This window comes from Osmerus mordax, chromosome 17, assembly GCF_038355195.1.
Source record: "Osmerus mordax isolate fOsmMor3 chromosome 17, fOsmMor3.pri, whole genome shotgun sequence".
Lineage (NCBI taxonomy): Eukaryota > Metazoa > Chordata > Actinopteri > Osmeriformes > Osmeridae > Osmerus > Osmerus mordax.
Window position 1 is genome coordinate 667,573 of NC_090066.1, and position 18,606 is coordinate 686,178.

Here is an 18,606-nt window from a genome sequence, read left to right on the forward strand (position 1 = left end):
ATTTGATTTCAGAGTCAGATTAGTTAAGATGTTGGAGCTAGTGAGCGGAATTTCAATAGACACTCACAGAGAGAAAATCTGCTTGCGTTGATATGAAGGCATGAGGGTTCTCACGCCACACACACACACCACACACACACACACACACACACACACACACACACACACACACACACACCCACACACACACACACACACACACACACACACACACACACACACACAGATAGCTTTATGGTTCACATTACGTGAAATGTATCAATATTAATTAGTTGAGATGGGTCTCTTGGTCTTCTCTCTCTGGAGATGGCTTTTCTTGTGGTGAGGATTTTTTCGTTTTTAGCTTTAATGTGGGTTAATATTTCACATAATCTTTAAATTATAAAAGCTTTCTGATTAAATACGTGAGTAGCCTATAATTATTCCGCCCACTGTTCATTTTTCAACTAACTGCGGTGAAAGGTGTTTCATCCTTCCGGTGTGCAAACACAGCGGGCACTCCCTGCTATGAGATTCCTTGCTTTCAACTTTGACCCCAGAGAAAGCGTCTGGTCCGCCGTCAGATCCGCCTCTGCAGAGCCAAGTCAGACCTCCATTCAAAAAGCTCTAAACTCCGCGGGAGATGAAACCAAATTCTTTGCAATTAAGCTGCTGATCCTCGTCTCGCTTCATAGAAAGGAAACGAGCACACACTGAACATATCTAAATTGCAAATAGAGAAAAATACATAGATAGCTGGATAAGTGGATTAATTCCTGCCCCGTGTGATACTGACAAGTGGTTGCTAGCAGGCTTCTCCAACAGACTGCAAACATGGCGAGCGCCTCTTATCATATCTCTAATCTCTTGGAAAAAATGACTTCAAGCGACAAGGATTTCAGGTAAATAGTCTTGTAATAAAAGACGCACGAATGTTATCATTTGGGCTGGTATGTGCATTTAACTTGGTTGTTATACGTTATTTCAGAAACCGTTGATGTAGCTAGCTAGCTAGCTGCCAAAACATGAGCCTAAGTTAGGCCGCAAGTTCTGCTAGTTAGCATGCTAGCTGAGCCGGACTGCCGCATGAGGATGGGAACTAGTTAACTAGTAACGTTAACTAGCCAGTTACTGCGTGCAGCGAGGTGGTCTTTAATTATCTGACGTACTGTTCACGTAATTCGTCAGTGTTGCAAGGTGTCATGTTTATGCTGGTATGGATTGTTGGATAATTTCTAGACTAGCTAGAGCTCGCTCTGTCAGTTGACAACATTGCGCTGCTTGGTAGCCTAGCCTAGCTAACAACAACAGGACAGCAGATAGCTGCTGCTACAGTACCCTAACTGGCTGGCTAGGCTAGCTAGCTGGGTAACATCATCAGCCGCAAATACATTTGGCTAGCTAACGTAAAGCTATTTAACGGTATGAATGTGTTGACTTTAGAATGTTGCATATCCGAAGAGAAGCTATCCTACCTATCAAACGTTGCGAGACTGAGAATAGGACGTTGGCTAATTAAAACGTTAGGCTCTCAGGTGTAGGTTGCCACGGTTGCTGAATTACTTTAAACTAATTTAGTTTGTGTTAGAACTTTCAGGCTGCAGGGTGGCAAGGGTGTTCGGTATTGTAGGTTGTCGTCATCCGTATAACCTCCTAGTCCACAATACGAGACTGTTTACGGGCTAGTTGGTCGGTAGGCTAGTTGGGTAGCTGGCTAGTCTGCCATGCATTCCATCCACTCAATCGGTATCTAGGCTAGTCAGTAGCCCAGCAGCAGATACGCTTGCGGGTTTGAGTGACATGTTGTCAGATTCGGAACGACTGGTTTGATGGTATTCGGATGTGTCTGGACGTGCCGGTAGGCAAAACGTCCAGAGTGACTGGAGCTGGTTTGACTGCTGAAAGAGACAGCGCCTTGCACGTAGGTTTAGCAAGAACGTGTAAATGTAGTTGTCTAACCCTATCACCTTTTGGTGTAGCTGTGTTCAAATAGGGCGACTGTGGCTGATGAGGGCACCTGTAATACAATGACTCTTCTACCGATATTGTTCTCACTGTAGATAGACTGTACTGATTGTACAGTCGCTTTGGATAAGTAAGTAAAGTTACGACCATCAAATGTAAACGTGTGTGTGACTATGCTTTGGGCAGGCTGGTTCGCTAGCGTGTGTGAAAGCATGCCATCATGCATCATTTCATGCGTGTGCCGATCCTGTGTTAGTGGGCAGCTGACGACCCACAACTCAGAGACCAGATCAGTACAGTCTCTCCTGCCTCTCTCCTTCCTGTAGAGTGACCAGATCAGGACAGTCTCTCTGCTTCTCTCCCTCCTGTAGAGAGACCAGATCAGTACAGTCTCTCTGCATGTCTCCCCTCCTGTAGAGACCAGATCAGTACAGTCTCTCTGCTTCTCTCCCTCCTGTAGAGAGACCAGATCAGTACAGTCTCTCTGCTCTCTCCCTCCTGGTAGAGTGACCAGATCAGGACAGATCTCTCTGCTTCTCTCCCTCCTGTAGAGAGACCAGATCAGTACAGTCTCTCTGCGTCTCTCCCTCCCGTAGAGACCAGATCAGTACAGTCCTCTCTGCCTCTCTCCCTCCTGTAGAGTGACCAGATCAGGACAGTCTCTCTGCATCTCTCCCTCCTGTAGAGAGACCAGATCAGTACAGTCTCTCTGCTTTCTCTCCCCCTTTGTAGAGAGACCAGATCAGTACAGTCTCTCTGCTTCTCTCCCTTCTGTAGAGAGACAGTATATTGTCTAGAAAGAGTTGTTGAGTTCATCCTCTCATCTGATAAACCTTTAAGTTTCCAGAGTGCCAGTCATCTCTCCTAACCCTGTCCTGACCCTAACCCTGACCCTGTCATGTCCTGTCCTGACACTGTCCTGACCCTGTCCTGACCCTGTCGTGTCCTGACCTGACCCTGTCCTGTGTCATGCGTCCAGGTTCATGGCGACTAACGACCTGATGTCGGAGCTGCAGAAGGACTCCATCAAGCTGGACGACGACAGTGAGAGGAAGGTGGTGAAGATGATCCTCAAGCTGCTAGAGGACAAGAACGGAGAGGTGCAGAACCTCGCTGTCAAGTGGTAGGAAGGAGGGGGGGCTGTGTGTGTGTTGTGAGAGAGAGAGAGAGAGAGAGAGAGAGGGAGAGAGAGAGTGTGTGTGTGAGAGAGAGAGCGTGTGTGTGAGAGAGAATGTCGTGTGTGTGTGGGAGAGAGAGAGAGAGTGTGGGAGAGAGAGAGTGTGTGTGTGTGAGACTTCCTGCATGCTCCCTCACGTGTGTGTGTGTTCCAGCCTGGGCCCCCTGGTGAGCAAGGTGAAGGAGTACCAGGTGGAGACCATAGTGGACAACGCTGGTGCACCAACATGCTGTCAGACAAGGAGCAGCTGCGGGACATCTCCAGCATCGGCCTGAAGACCGTGATCGGAGAGCTTGCCCCCAGCCTCCAGCGGTGAGCCCTCACTGGTCCCCCTCACTGGTCTCACCTCACTGGTCCCCCTCACTGGTCCACCTCACTGGTCCCCCTCACTGGTCCACCTCACTGGTCCACCTCACTGGTCCACGTCACTGGTCCACCTCACTGGTCCCGCTCACTGGTCCACCTCACTGGTCCCCCTCACTGGTCCCCCTCACTGGTCCCCCTCACTGGTCCCCCTCACTGGTCCCCCTCACTGGTCCACGTCACTGGTCACGTCACTGGTCCACGTCACTGGTCCACGTCACTGGTCCACCTCACTGGTCCACCTCACTGGTCCACCTCACTGGTCCACACAGGAGGAGGGGGAGGGGGACACCACACACATCTAACCCCTCTCTCTCGCCTTGCTCCAACCTCTCTTCTCCTTTCCCCCAAGGGCTCTGCCCTTGCTGCCAGTGTGTGTAAGAAGATCACTGGTCGTCTGACCAGCGCCATTGCCAAGCAGGAAGACGTTTCTGTTCAGCTGGAGCTCTGGACATCATGGCCGACATGCTCTGCAGGTGTGTCCTACCCCCAACCCTGTCCCTCATTTCTCCTTTTTTAAAGTCACCCTTCCATCCTCCCCTAACCCTCCCGGTCTCTCTCTCCCCTCCCGTCCCCCAGACAGGGGGGTCTGCTGGTGAACTTCCACCCTTCCATTCTGAGCTGCCTGCTGCCCCAGCTGACCCAGCTCCCGCCCTGGCGTGAGGGAAGAGGACCATCATCGCCCTGGGCCACCTGGTGATGAGCTGTGGCACGCTGGTGTTTGTGGACCTGATCGAGCACCTGCTGTCAGAGCTGGCCCGCAACGACAACATGTCAACCACCAGGACCTACATCCAGTGTATCGCTGCCATCAGCAGGCAGGCTGGACACAGGATCGGTGAGGAGAGCACCTCTCCCATCCACCCACACCTTCATCCATCTGATCGTCCAGTCATCCATCCATGCCTTCATCCACCCATTAGTCCCGTGATCCATCAATCATCACTGCTGTCTGTCCTTCTATCGATTCTCTCTCTCTCCTTTTTTAGATTTCCTCTTAGTGTATTCCTCTCCTTTATCTCAGCAATCATTTCTTAGATGACAGTGTGTCATTACTTTAGTCCACCCTATTTCACACACTCCACACATTCACAAACACTGCTCGCCAAGTTGGAAACTATCAACAGCTTTCTGACTGTCCCAGTGGATGTGTGTGAAGGTCCGTGTGTGTGTGTGTGTGTGTGTGTGTGTGTGTGTGTGTGTGTGTGTGTGTGTGTGTGTGTGGTGTGTGTGTGTGTGTGTGTGTGTGTGTGTGTGTGTGTGTGTGTGTGTGTGTGTGTGTGTGTGTGTGTGTGGTGTGTGTGTGTGTGTGTGTGTGTGTGTGTGTGTGTGTGTGTGTGTGTGTGTGTGTGTGGTGTTGTGTGTGTGTGTGTGTGTGTGTGTGTGTGTGTGTGGGAGAGAGACACACAGACAGACATAGTTATGACCTGTCACTGCTGCCACATTGCATCCTGGGACAAGCAGAGTGTTTTGTTGTCAAGGGAAATGAAGTGTGAAGTCGTTTGGAGTTTACACACGCGCATGCACACACACACACACACTTACACGCACACCTAACATGAACTAATTACACTGTGTGATGAGTTTTAGACAGCAGCCATTAAGATGAAGCTCATTATAGCTCTGTCCTCCTCACATCATGTACGCTCACGTCCTCTCTCTCCTCCCCTCTCTCTCACTCCCCTCTCTCTCCTGCCCCTCTCTCTCCTCCCCTCTCTCTCCTCCCCTCTCTCTCCTCCTCTCTCTCCCTCTCTCTCCTCCTCTCTCTCCCTCCTCCCTCTCTCCTCCCTCTCTCCTCCTCTCCCTCTAGCTCTCTCCTCCTCTCTCTCCCTCTCTCTCTCTCTCTCCTCTCTCTCCTCCCCTCCTCTCTCCTCCTCTACCCCCCCCCCCCCTGTCTCTCTCTCTCTCCTCCCCCTCTCTCTCTCTCCTCCCCTCTCTCTCTCTCTCCTCCCCTCTCTCTCTCCTCCCCTCTCTCTCTTTCTCCTCCCCTCTCTCTCTCTCTCTCTTCCCCTCTTCTCTCTCTCTCCTCTCTCTCTCTCGCCTCTCTCTCTCGCTTCTCTCTCTCTTCCCCCTCTCTCTCTCTCCTCTCTCTCTCTCTCTCTCTCTCTCTCTCTCTCTCTCTCTCTCTCTCTCTCTCTCTCTCTCTCTTCTCCTCCTCCATCTCTCTCTCTCTCTCCTCCCCTCTCTCTGCTCTCTCTCCTCCCCTCTCTCTCTCTCTCCTCCCCTCTCTCCTCTCTCTCTCTCTCTCTCTCCTCTCTCTCTCTCTCTCTCTCTCTCTCTCCTCCTACCTCTCTCTCCTCCCCTCTCTCTCTTCTCTCTCTCTCACTCTCTCTCTCTCTCTCTCTCTCTCTCTCTCTCCTCCCCCTCTCTCTCTCTCTCTCTCTCTCTCTCTCTCTCTCGTGTGCAGGTGAGTACCTGGAGAAGATAATCCCCCTAGTGGTGAAGTTCTGCAACATAGATGGATGTGAAGTTCTGCAACATAGATGATGATGAGCTGAGGGGAGTACTGTATCCAGGCCTTCGAATCCTTCGTCAGGAGGTAACACACACGATCCTACACTCACATGATTCTACACACACACGATCATACACACATGTGATTCTACACTCACACGATCATACACACACATGATTATACATACTAAAACACACACATATATATACACACATACAATAGATTTATACACATACATGTAAGCCTTCTAACCTTGTACAAACACCTCCTCCCAGGTGTCCAAAGGAGGTGTACCCCCACGTTCCCACGGTGATCAGCATCTGCCTCAAGTACCTGACCTACGACCCCAACTACAACTATGATGACGAGGACGAGGATGAGAACGCCATGGACGCAGACGGCGCTGATGAGGACTACCAAGGTCAGGGGTCACGAGGGGGAGGGGGTCACCAGGGGGAGGGGGGTCACCAGGGGGAGGGGGTCACCAGGGGGAGGGGGTCACCAGGGGAGGGGGTCACGAGGGGGGGGGTCACCAGGGGGAGGGGGTCACGAGGGGGAGGGGGGTCACCAGGGGGAGGGGGTCACGAGGGGGAGGGGGGTCACCAGGGGGGTCAGGGGTCACGAGGGGGGTCAGGGGTCGGGAGGGGGGTCAGGAGGGGGAAAGGAAAGGATGGTCGTCTGCTGTTGGTTATGTACACTGACACTTTCTCTCTCTTCCATCTTTCTTCCGTTCTTCACCCCTCTCTCTCTCCCACCCTCCCTCCTCCTCTCCATCTCTCTCTCTCCCACCCACCCTCCCTCCTCCTCTCCATCTCTCTCTCTTTCTCCCCCTCCCTCCTCCAGGAAGTGATGATGAGTACAGTGATGATGATGATATGAGCTGGAAGGTACGGCGTGCGTCTGCTAAGTGTCTGGACGCGGTGGTGAGCACCAGGCACGAGATGCTGCTGGAGTTCTACCGCAGCGTGTCCCCGGCGCTGGTGGCGCGCTTCAAGGAGCGCGAGGAAAACGTGAAGGCGGACGTGTTCCACGCGTACCTGTCCCTGCTGAAACAGACCCGCCCCGCGCAGAGCTGGATGAACGACCCTGATGCCATGGAGCAGGGAGAGACCCCACTCACCATGCTGCAGAGCCAGGTACACACACACACACACACACACACACACACACACACACACACACACACACACACACTCACCATGCTGCAGAGCCAGGTATACACACACACACACTCACCATGCTGCAGAGCAAGGTACACACACACTCTCACCATGCTGCAGAGCAAGGTACACACACACACACACTCACCATGCTGCAGAGCAAGGTACACACACACTCTCACCATGCTGCAGAGCAAGGTACACACACACACTCACCATGCTGCAGAGCAAGGTACACACACTCTCACCATGCTGCAGAGCCAGGTACACACACACACCCACACTAACCATGCTGCAGAAGCTGCTGTCTTGATATTGCACTTTGTGAGTTGTGGTTGTGTTTTCGTCTGTCCTGTGTGTGTGTGTGTGCATGGTATGTCTGTTTTGTGCGGTGTGTATATTTCTGGTGTGTGTGTGTCCGGTGTGTGTGTGAGCAGGTCCCTATGATCGTCAAGGCCCTCCACAGGCAGCTGAGGGAGAAGAGTGCAAAGACTCGTCAGGGCTGCTTCAACATGCTGACAGAGCTGGTCACAGTTCTGCCTGGAGCCCTCACTCACCACATCCCTGTCCTGGTCCCTGGTACACACACACACACACACACCACACATACTCACACACTCACTCCACACACACACACACCACACACACCACACACACACACACACTCACTCCACACACACACACACACACACCACACACACACTCACTCCACACACACACACACACACTCACCACACACTCACCACACACACACACACACACTCACCACACATACTCACACACACACACACACACACACACACACCACACACACACACACACACACACACCACACACACACACACACTCACTCCACACACACACACACACACTCACCACACACTCACCACACACACACACTCACCACACATACTCACACACCACACACACACACACACACTCACCACACACACACACACTCTCACCACATCCCTGTCCTGGTCCCTGGTACACACACACTCACACCACACACACACACACCACACATACTCACACACCACACACACACACACTCACCACACACTCACACCACACACACACACTCACACCACACACACACACACACACCACACACACACACACACCACACACACCACACACACATACTCACACTCACCACACTCACACCACACACACACACACACCACACACACACACACACACACACACACACCACACACACACCAGAAGGCAGCTCTTTCTTCTAAAGTTCCCCTTTCCCCTCCCCAGGCATCATCTTCTCCCTGAACGACAAGTCCAGCTCGTCCAACCTGAAGATCGATGCTCTGTCCTGTCTGCACGTGCTCCTGTGTAACCACCCCCCCCAGGCCTTCCACGCCCACATGCCGGCGCTGGCCCCGCCCGTGGTGGCCTGTGTGGGAGACCCCTTCTACAAGATCACCTCCGAGGCCCTGCTCGTCACCCAGCAGCTGGTCAAGGTCATCCGGCCCCTCAGCCAATCAGGACCCAGCTTCGACGCCGGCCCCTACATCTCCGACCTGTTCTCCTGCACCATCCGAAGGCTGCGTGCCGCCGACATCGACCAGGAAGTCAAGGAGAGGGCCATTTCCTGCATGGGCCAGATCATCTGTAACCTTGGCGACCGCCTGGGGGCGGACCTGGCGGGGACGCTGCAGATCTTCCTGGAGCGTCTGAAGAACGAGATCACACGGCTCACCACGGTCAAGGCTCTCACGCTCATCGCTGGATCCCCCCTCAAGATCGACCTCAGACACATCCTGGGAGAGGCCCTGCCCATCCTGGCCTCCTTCCTCAGGTACACACACACACACACACACACACACTGGCCTCCTTCCTCAGGTGCACACACACACACACACACACACACACACTGGCCTCCTCCTTTCTAGCAACGGGATAAGTCCCTGTCTGTGTAGAGGGAGTGTCGATGGTTTCCAACTGACATTTTGGTTACACTTGATTCTTTCTCTCCCTCCTCTCACTCTCTCTCTCTCACTCCATCGCTCTCTCCCCCCCAGGAAGAACCAGCGTGCTCTGAAGCTGGGCACCCTGGCAGCGCTGGACATCCTGGTCCAGAACTACAGCGACAGCGTGACTCCGCCCATGATGGAGGCGGTGCTGGCGGAGCTGCCGGCCCTCATCAGTGAGAGCGACATGCACGTGTCCCAGATGGCCATCAGCTTCCTGACCACGCTGGCCCGCGTGCACCCCTCCTCCCTGACCACCGTCAGCACGGCCATCCTGCCTGAGCTGCTGCTCCTGGTGCGCTCGCCCCTGCTGCAGGGCGGGGCCCTGGCCGCCATGCTGCTCTTCTTCCAGGCGCTGGTCTCCACGGGGACGGCTGGGCTGGGCTACATGGACCTGCTGCGCATGCTGACGGGCCCGGTGTACGCCCAGAACACGCCCCTCACGCACAAACAGTCGTACTACTCCATCGCCAAGAGCGTGGCGGCGCTCACCAGGGCGTGTCCCAAGGAGGGGCCGGCCGTTGTGGGCCAGTTCATCCAGGATGTGAAGAACTCGCGCTCCACCGACGCCATCCGCCTGCTGGCTCTGCTGTCGCTGGGCGAGGTGGGGCACCACGTGGACCTGAGCGGCCAGACGGAGCTGCAGGGGGTCATCCTGGAGGCCTTCTCCTCCACCAGCGAGGAGGTCAAGTCTGCAGCCTCCTACGCCCTGGGGAGCATCGCCGTGGGCAACCTGCCGGAGTACCTGCCCTTCATCCTGCAAGAGATCTCCAGCCAGCCGCGGCGCCAGTACCTGCTGCTGCACTCGCTGAAGGAGGTGATTGGCTCTGCCAGCGTGGCGGGGCTGCGGCCGTACGTGGAGAGCGTGTGGGTCCTGCTGCTCACGCACAGCGAGGTGCAGGAGGAGGGAACCAGGAACGTGGTGGCAGAGTGTCTGGGAAAACTCACCCTCATAGACCCTGAAACACTGCTGCCTCGCCTCAAGGGGTACCTGCTGTCAGGTGACACACACACACTCACTGTTTAACAATAACCTCAGTAGGTCTTGGTCTCTCTATCCACCTCTTCCTCTCGCCCCAAGTTAACCTGTGTGTGTCTGTGTGTGTTCCAGGGTCGTCCTATGCCAGGAGTTCCGTGGTAACGGCAGTCAAATTCACCATCTCAGACCACCCACAGACCATAGACCCCCTGCTGAAGAACTGCATAGGTACACACAAAACACACCGAGACACACACACACACACACACACACACCATACACATACCCATACATGCCATGGCATGTGATTGGTTGAGGTGTGATGTGGTTGTCTCCTGTGATTGGTCGTCTCCAGGAGACTTCCTGAAGACGCTGGAGGACCCTGACTTGAACGTTCGGAGGGTTGCCTTGGTAACGTTCAACTCTGCAGCCCATAATAAGCCATCTCTGATCAGAGACCTGCTGGACACTGTGCTGCCTCACCTGTACAATGAGACCAAAGTCAGGAAGGAGCTCATCAGAGAGGTGACGCGCGCGCACACACACATACACCTGAACACACACACAACTGAACACACACACACACCTGAACACACACCTGAACACACACACCTTCACACGCCTTCACACACCCATGCTGCCCCCCAGGTGGAGATGGGGCCGTTCAAACACACAGTGGATGATGGTCTGGACCTGAGGAAGGCAGCGTTTGAGTGCATGTACACCCTGCTGGACAGCTGCCTGGACCGGCTGGACATCTTCGAGTTCCTCAACCACGTAGAGGACGGGCTGAAGGACCACTACGACATCAAGGTACACACACACACTCATATATATATATATATACACACACACACACATTCATATACACACACACATATATATACACACACACACACACACACACACTCTTTTGGTACCTCACGATTCGAATCGATAAAAACTTGATTCACGATTTTTTGCGATTTATCATTTATTTATTTTATTTTTACATTTGTGAATCGATGTGAATCCCGACTCAAATGTGAATCTATTTCATTCTCCCACCCCTAATACAAACTCATATACGTCACTAAGAAGTACGGACCTTTCATAGGAAACCCTCTCACTGGAGTTTGTGTGTGTGTGTGTAGATGCTGACGTTCCTGATGCTAGCACGGCTGTCGTCTCTCTGTCCCAGCGCTGTGCTGCAGAGACTGGATAGACTGGTGGAGCCTCTACGAGCTACCTGCACCACCAAGGTACACACACACACACACCTGCACCACCAAGGTACACACACACACACCTGCACCACCAAGGTACACACACACACACCTGCACCACCAAGGTACACACACACACACACACCTGCACCACCAAGGTACACACACACACCTGCACCACCAAGGTACACACACACACACACACACACCTGCACCACCAAGGTACACACACACACCTGCACCACCAAGGTACACACACACACTTGCACCACCAAGGTACACACATACACCTGCACCACCAAGGCACACACACACACACACACACCTGCACCACCAAGGCACACACACACACCTGCACCACCAAGGCACACACCTGAACCACCAAGGTACACACACACACCTGCACACACCTGCACCACCAAGGTACAGACCCCTCTCCCCCCTCTAACCCCCTGCCCCCCCCAGGTGAAGGCGAACAGCGTGAAGCAGGAGTTTGAGAAGCAGGACGAGCTGAAGCGCTCGGCCATGCGTGCCGTGGTGGCCCTGCTGGGCATCCCGGAGGCGGAGAAGAGCCCTCTGATGGGAGAGTTCCAGTCCCAGATCAGCTCCAACCCAGAGCTGGCCGCCATCTTCGACAGCGTGCAGAGAGATTCCTCCTCCGCCAACATGGAGTCCATGGACACCAGCTAGGCCCCGCCCCCCCAGCCCCTGAGCCCCGCCCCCAGCCACACCCCTTACACCCCCAGCCCCGCCCCCCCGCTCTCTCAACCCTGGGAGTCTCCGTTGTCCCATGATGCATTGCACTGAATCAGCAGTTTAGAGGAGAGAGATTGCCCGAGTGGAGACGAAAAGAATCGATAAATAAAATACAAATGTTCAATGACTTTAGAAAGTTACACAAAAAAAAATATGTGAAAAAAATGAGAGAATGAAGAGGAGGAACCCCGAAACTACAGAAGAGTTCTCTGGTAGTTGGAAGCTCACCATCATCTTTACCATTTTTTTGTGTATCTTTTTTGTTTTTTTAGATGACAAGAAGAATACATTACTGTTCATTCCTTTTGTATTTTCAGTTGGAGTTATGTGATTCCAGAAAATTCCACAGGTACCTCCATGCCAATTGGCTACTGAGATACCGGTGGCACTGATTGGTGGCATGCAAATGAACTGACCAATAGGAGTGGACTGCCTGAGCTTAACGCGACCAATGGGAGACGAACTGTTCTGACCTGCCGGAGAGTTCCTAACCAATAGGAGAGCTGTAGGGTGGCGTGGGGGTATCCGGTTGGTGGACCATAATGTTTTTGTTACTTTGTTTCTATCTTGTTTCTACTGTGTCCACCTGGTCTGTTGCTAGGCAGATCTGAGGAGGGAGGGGATGTGTGACCACAAGTAATTCCTGTCTCATCTGATTGGTCAGGGCTCGGGAGGGGAGTGGCTGTGCTGACCTATCAGCTGCTGTTCTCTCGTCACCTTTAGTAGCATGTTACATTACCATCAGAAGGAGACACACACACACACACACAGCAGGCTCTATCTGACATGTTCAGGACGAGTTCTTAATCTGTCAGCTCCGTACGCAACATTAATAAAGGTGTGTGTGGATGCAGATTGTTGTCTTACTGTGTGTGTGCTTTCTACATTCCTTTACAGCAGACCAACCCCAGCATCCTTCTATAACCCCAACATCATTCTACAACCCCAACATCATTCTACAACCCCAACATCATTCTACAACCCCAACATCATTCTACAACCCCAACATCATTCTACAACCCCAACATCATTCTACAACCCCAATATCATTCTACAACCCCAACATCATTCTATAACCCCAGCATCCTTCTATAACCCCAACATCATTCTACAACCCCAACATCATTCTACAACCCCAACATCATTCTATAACCCCAACATCATTCTATAACCCCAGCATCCTTCTATAACCCCAGCATCCTTCTATAACCCCAACATCATTCTACAACCCAGGCATCATTCTATAACCCCAACATCATTCTACAACCCCGGCATCATTCTACAACCCCGGCATCATTCTCTACTAACACACTAGCAGGTGAGGGTTAGATCTATGGCCACCAGGGTGCAGGAGAGCTCTCCAGGTACAGATGGACTTTTTTGTGTTTTCAGCCTATCAGAGTGAGTGGGTGGTCTCAGCCTATCAGAGTGAGTGGGTGTTCCCAGTGTGCAGGAGACCAGGTCAGAGTCCTGTCTGTGTGACATTCTGCTCCTCACCTGAGGAGAGACGAGACAACACCTGGACAACAGCTATGATGAGGACACAGGCACCCAACACACACCTCCAGCTACAGGTACCCAACACACACCTCCGTGCACAGGCACCCAACACACACCTCTACACACAGGTACACAGGTACCCAACACACCTCCACACACAGGTACACAGGTACCCAACACACCTCCACACACAGGTACCCAACACACCTCCACACACAGGTACACAGGTACCCAACACACACTTCCACACACAGGTACCCAACACACCTCCACACACAGGTACCCAACACACACCTCCACACACAGGTACACAGGTACCCAACACACACCTCCACACACAGGTACACAGGTACCCAACACACACAGGTACCCAACACACACCTCCACACACAGGTACACAGGTACCCAACACACCACACACAGGTACACAGGTACCCAACACACACCTCCACACACAGGTACACAGGTACCCAACACACACCTCCACACACAGGTACACAGGTACCCAACACACACAGGTACCCAACACACACCTCCACACACAGGTACCCAACACACCACACACAGGTACACAGGTACCCAACACACACCTCCACACACAGGTACCCAACACACCACACACAGGTACACAGGTACCCAACACACACCTCCACACACAGGTACCCAACACACCACACACAGGTACACAGGTACCCAACACACCACACACAGGTACACAGGTACTCTCATTCTGACTCATCTTGGAGGGAACAGGGAACTTAAGGTTGCACTACGTATATAATATTATAGTTGTTAAATCTAACTTTATTTCTAAGACAGCAGTTTCTATGTTAGTAGGTACGTCTGAGCAGGCTAACCTTGAGTGACAGTAGACATCAGAAGGGCAGCTGAGTCTGCTGCTTCAGATCTGGGAGGAGGAAGTTCCCACAGCAGACGCACTCCTACACAAAACTATTTATATGTAAATGACTGCCTGCTAATAGAATCGAAGCGTTCCTGCTGGTTTCTGTGTTAAGAGAGTAAATAATTGCTTCTGGAAGATTCTGGGAGCCTAATTAATGGGTGTGTTGAGATGATTGCTCAGAGAGCTGTCTGCCAGATACCAGTTGTTTTGTGTGTGTGTGTGTTTGTGTGGCTGATAAACACACACTGGATGAAGCAGGGGATTGTGGGAGGAGTGTTGAGAGGGAGATTGTGTGAGAGAAGATACTTCAGTACTCTAGAAACTGAAACGCAAAAAAGTTTCACTACATTAAAATATTTCTGTGTGTGTGTGTGTGTGTCAGAATAGGACCTGGCTCTCTGAAGACAGAGGAGGGGGAGCATGCCCAGTCTGATGAGCACCCAGAGCTTCACCCCATTGGTCAGAAGATCACAAAGGGTTGCTAAGAGAGAGCCTGGCCCCACCCACAAACTCCCTCCAATCAGAAAGCACCTTACAGACCCCAGGTAAAAGCTAGCATTCGACAGTAGTTACCTCGGATCTGAAAATCCCTTCTGTCAAAGGCTGTGTATGTGTCTGGTGTTTATTTGTGTGTGTGTGTGTGTGTGTGTGTGTGTGTGTGTACAGCTGTCTAGAGGTGAGGGGTACCACCCTTCACAGATGCAGCCGTTTTCCCCCCATCAACCCCTCCCTCTTTACCCAGAAGCCCTTGCAGCAGGAGCCACTGCCAGGCAGAGCAGGTCAAAGGTCAGAACCTGGGGATGATGTCACAGGTCATCCTGAACATGCATGTACTCACTATTTACACTTGGCTTTGGATGAATGTGTCTGTTCAGTGTCAGTGCTTGGAGAGCTGGGAGGAGGAGATGGAGGGAGAGAGAGAGAGAAGAAAGGGAAGAGATGGAAGAGAGGAGAGGGGGAAATAAACGAGTGTTCAGTCTCTCTATAGTAGCAGCTGCAGGAGCTGATGTCCTACTGATGAATGATTTAAAGACTGGTCAGTCTTACTGTTGAGGACAAGGGAGAGAGAGGGGGAGAAGGGAGAAGCTTTGTGAATGTTAACTCCTGTTTTCTGTAGGTTAGAGGAGGAGGAGGAGGAAGAAGGGATGCCCCTCCTTCAGCCCCCCAGGCCCCCTGCCCCCAACTGGCTCCCCGCCCCCCCCTGGCCCCCTGCCCCCCCCTGGCCCCCTGCCCCCCCCCTGGACCCCTGCCCCCCCCTGGACCCCCGCCCCCCCCTGGACCCCCGCCCAGACAGAGAGGGGGGTTCTGGTGACACAGCTGAGATTCCGTCTGTCAGCGACTCATACCAGACTGGGCCTCAGACAAGAAACAGCCTTCCAAACAGCAAACCAAAAAGCCTTCCAATCAGCTTTCTTTCGTGCCAGCCAACCAGCCTTCCAGCCAGTCATCCAGCCAGTCATCCAGCCAGCCTTCCAGCCAGTTATCCAGCCAGTCATCCAGCCAGCCTTCCAGCCAGTTATCCAGCCAGTTATCCAGCCAGTCATCCAGCCAGCCTTCCAGCCAGTTATCCAGCCAGTCATCCAATCAGTCCCTCATCTCCCAGCAGCAGCCTTCAGACTGCCTCCTGTGAGCAGACTAAGGGGGAGGCAGGGGGGGAGGCAGGGAGGGAGGCAGGGAGGGAGGCAGGGAGGGAGGCAGGATGAGCTGGGCTGTCTCTGGGAGGAGGAGGATGTCCCTCCCCCCCTGTCTCCCCCCTGTCTCCCCCTCCGGCTGGGAGGACAGCAAGAGAGAGACAGGGCTGCAGGCTGAGGGGGGAGGACACAATATTTGACAAGTTGACATTGGTTATAAGAACGTGTGTGTGTGTGTGTATTATAAGTGTGTGTGTGTATTATAAGAATGTGTGTAGTATGACCAGTGTCAGTGCTGTTTATGTATGACAAGTCCTCTGTACTGAGGTGCTTCCTGTATGATAAGGAGCTTCCTGTATGATGAGGTGCTTCCTGTATGATAAGGTGCTTCCTGTATGATGAGGTGCTTCCTGTATGATAAGGAGCTTCCTGTATGATGAGGTGCTTCCTGTATGATAAGGTGCTTCCTGTATGGTGAGGTGCTTCCTGTATGATGAGGTGCTTCCTGTATGGTGTGGTGCTTCCTGTATGGTGAGGTGCTTCCTGTATGATGAGGTGCTTCCTGTATGGTGAGGTGCTTCCTGTATGATGAGGTGCTTCCTGTATGGTGAGGTGCTTCCTGTATGGTGAGGTGCTTCCTGTATGGTGAGGTGCTTCCTGTATGGTGAGGTGCTTCCTGTATGGTGAGGTGCTTCCTGTATGATGTTCCCTCCCTCTCTCTCTCTAAACCTGTGTGATCTTCCTCCCTGCACATGTATGGTCCTGACTTTAAAGAGTAAATAAAATCCTCACTGTTAAGACTTCTGGGCCTTGTGTTCTGACACACACAGTCTGTACCTGTCAGGCCCCATCTTGGGTGTGTTTGTGTAGCTTCATGCTTCATGATTGTCAGGTTTGCTATTCTATCCCAGAAGGCTGTGCGCTGGTCAATGATTACCCAGAGTGCTGCTCTCCCGGGGCCTGGCAGCTGAAACCTGCATTCCTCACATTCCTCTCCCCCCTCATCTCCCCCCTTCTCCCCTCCTCCTCCCCCCCCCCCCCACCCCACCCTCTCCTCTCCCCCTCCTCCTCCCCTTTTCCCCTCTTCCCCCCTCCTCTCCCTCTCCTACACCACACCCTTGTCTGTCCCTGCCCTGCAGTACCTCAGTGAACCTGCTTCTGCATCGCACTAGAGGGCACTCTTACTCCATAACATTTAAAACTTCAGTTTGTAACTTCCACTTGATGGGAACTGTGTTTCCGACACTGTCGCTGGTTTCTTCATCCCTCTTTCGTTCCATCTGTCTCTCACAAATTTGTACATTTTTTACATTGTATGTATATAACAAAAAGATTTGTTAAACCTTTCAAAACTTTTTTTCAAAACTTTTTTGGCACAAATATTTCTTCAACCTTTCAAAACATTTTTTTCCACACAGTTAAAAGAGAGGAGAGAATATGGGGAGAGGAGAACAGAGTAGATGAAAGTAGAGCAGAGTACATTAGAGTACAGTAGAGTCATCATGATAGAAATCTTTTTACACAAAAAGAAAACTTCTAGTTTTTGGGCAACTTTTTCTTCTTGTTGTTAGGAGTGTAGCGTGACGTAAAGTACCAATACCAGAAAAATCGACTTAAGTTTTGACTTCTCACCTGTGCCTGTGTGTGCGTCATAACCAGTTTACCAAGTCTAGCCCATAACAGCAGGTACCAGTCAGGTGTCGGGGGTGGGGTGGGGGTGGGGGTGTACAGTGCTGCTCTGATGTGGTCTAAATATACCATCCAGACTATCCACCCTGACTGACTGATACAGCCAGTCAGCCTCACTCACTCACACACACACACACTCACTCCCTCACTCACTCACACAAACACACACAAACACTCACAAACACCACACAACTTTGGCCCAGCTGACTGTGCAGGAAGGTCACCACGGTAACACAGGCCCACGGTACCTATAAATAACCCAGAATTCCTCAGTGATCCTGACCTGGACATGTGCTACCAAACACATACACACACACACACTGACACACACACGTGTACATACACACTGACACACACACTGACACACACACATACATACACACACACTGACACACATACATACACACACACTGACACACACTGACACACACACATACACACACACTGACACACACACACACATACACTGACACACACAAACATACATACACACACACTGACACACACACACATACACACACACTGACACACACACACACACACGGGCAGGTGTTTCCAGGTTGGCAGACTCTGGATAGAAGGACCAGGATGAATAACTCCTTGATATGGTAACACAGGTGTGTGTGTTGCTGTGTGTGTGTGAGTTTTCTGTGCATGAATTGTCTGATCAAATAATCAGCAGATCAAAGTAGAAGAAACAAAACCCCAAGCCGGCGTCTCTCAACGCTCTTTATGTGTGTGTGGAGTGTGTGTTTGAGGAGTGTGTGTGTGTGTGTGGAGTGTGTGTTTGGAGTGTGTGTGTGTGTGTGGAGTGTGTGTACGAGGAGTGTGTGTGAGAGTATGCGTGTATGTCCA

The 18,606-nt window shown here is 52.2% G+C and overlaps 1 protein-coding gene across 1 annotated transcript; it reads left to right on the forward strand.

The window, feature by feature from the left end:
- The first annotated feature begins 576 nt into the window (after positions 1-576).
- Positions 577-12,882, forward strand: cand1 (cullin-associated and neddylation-dissociated 1). The gene is given in 20 exon segments (XM_067254491.1): positions 577-881; positions 2,924-3,067; positions 3,276-3,336; positions 3,339-3,437; positions 3,837-3,927; positions 3,930-3,960; positions 4,064-4,127; positions 4,130-4,322; positions 5,892-5,948; positions 5,984-6,023; positions 6,215-6,360; positions 6,783-7,075; positions 7,537-7,678; positions 8,369-8,915; positions 9,139-10,088; positions 10,199-10,294; positions 10,422-10,591; positions 10,715-10,879; positions 11,200-11,307; positions 11,737-12,882. Coding segments are annotated over 20 exon segments (3,690 nt in total). The 5' UTR covers positions 577-813; the 3' UTR covers positions 11,962-12,882.
- The last annotated feature ends 5,724 nt before the right edge of the window (positions 12,883-18,606 follow it).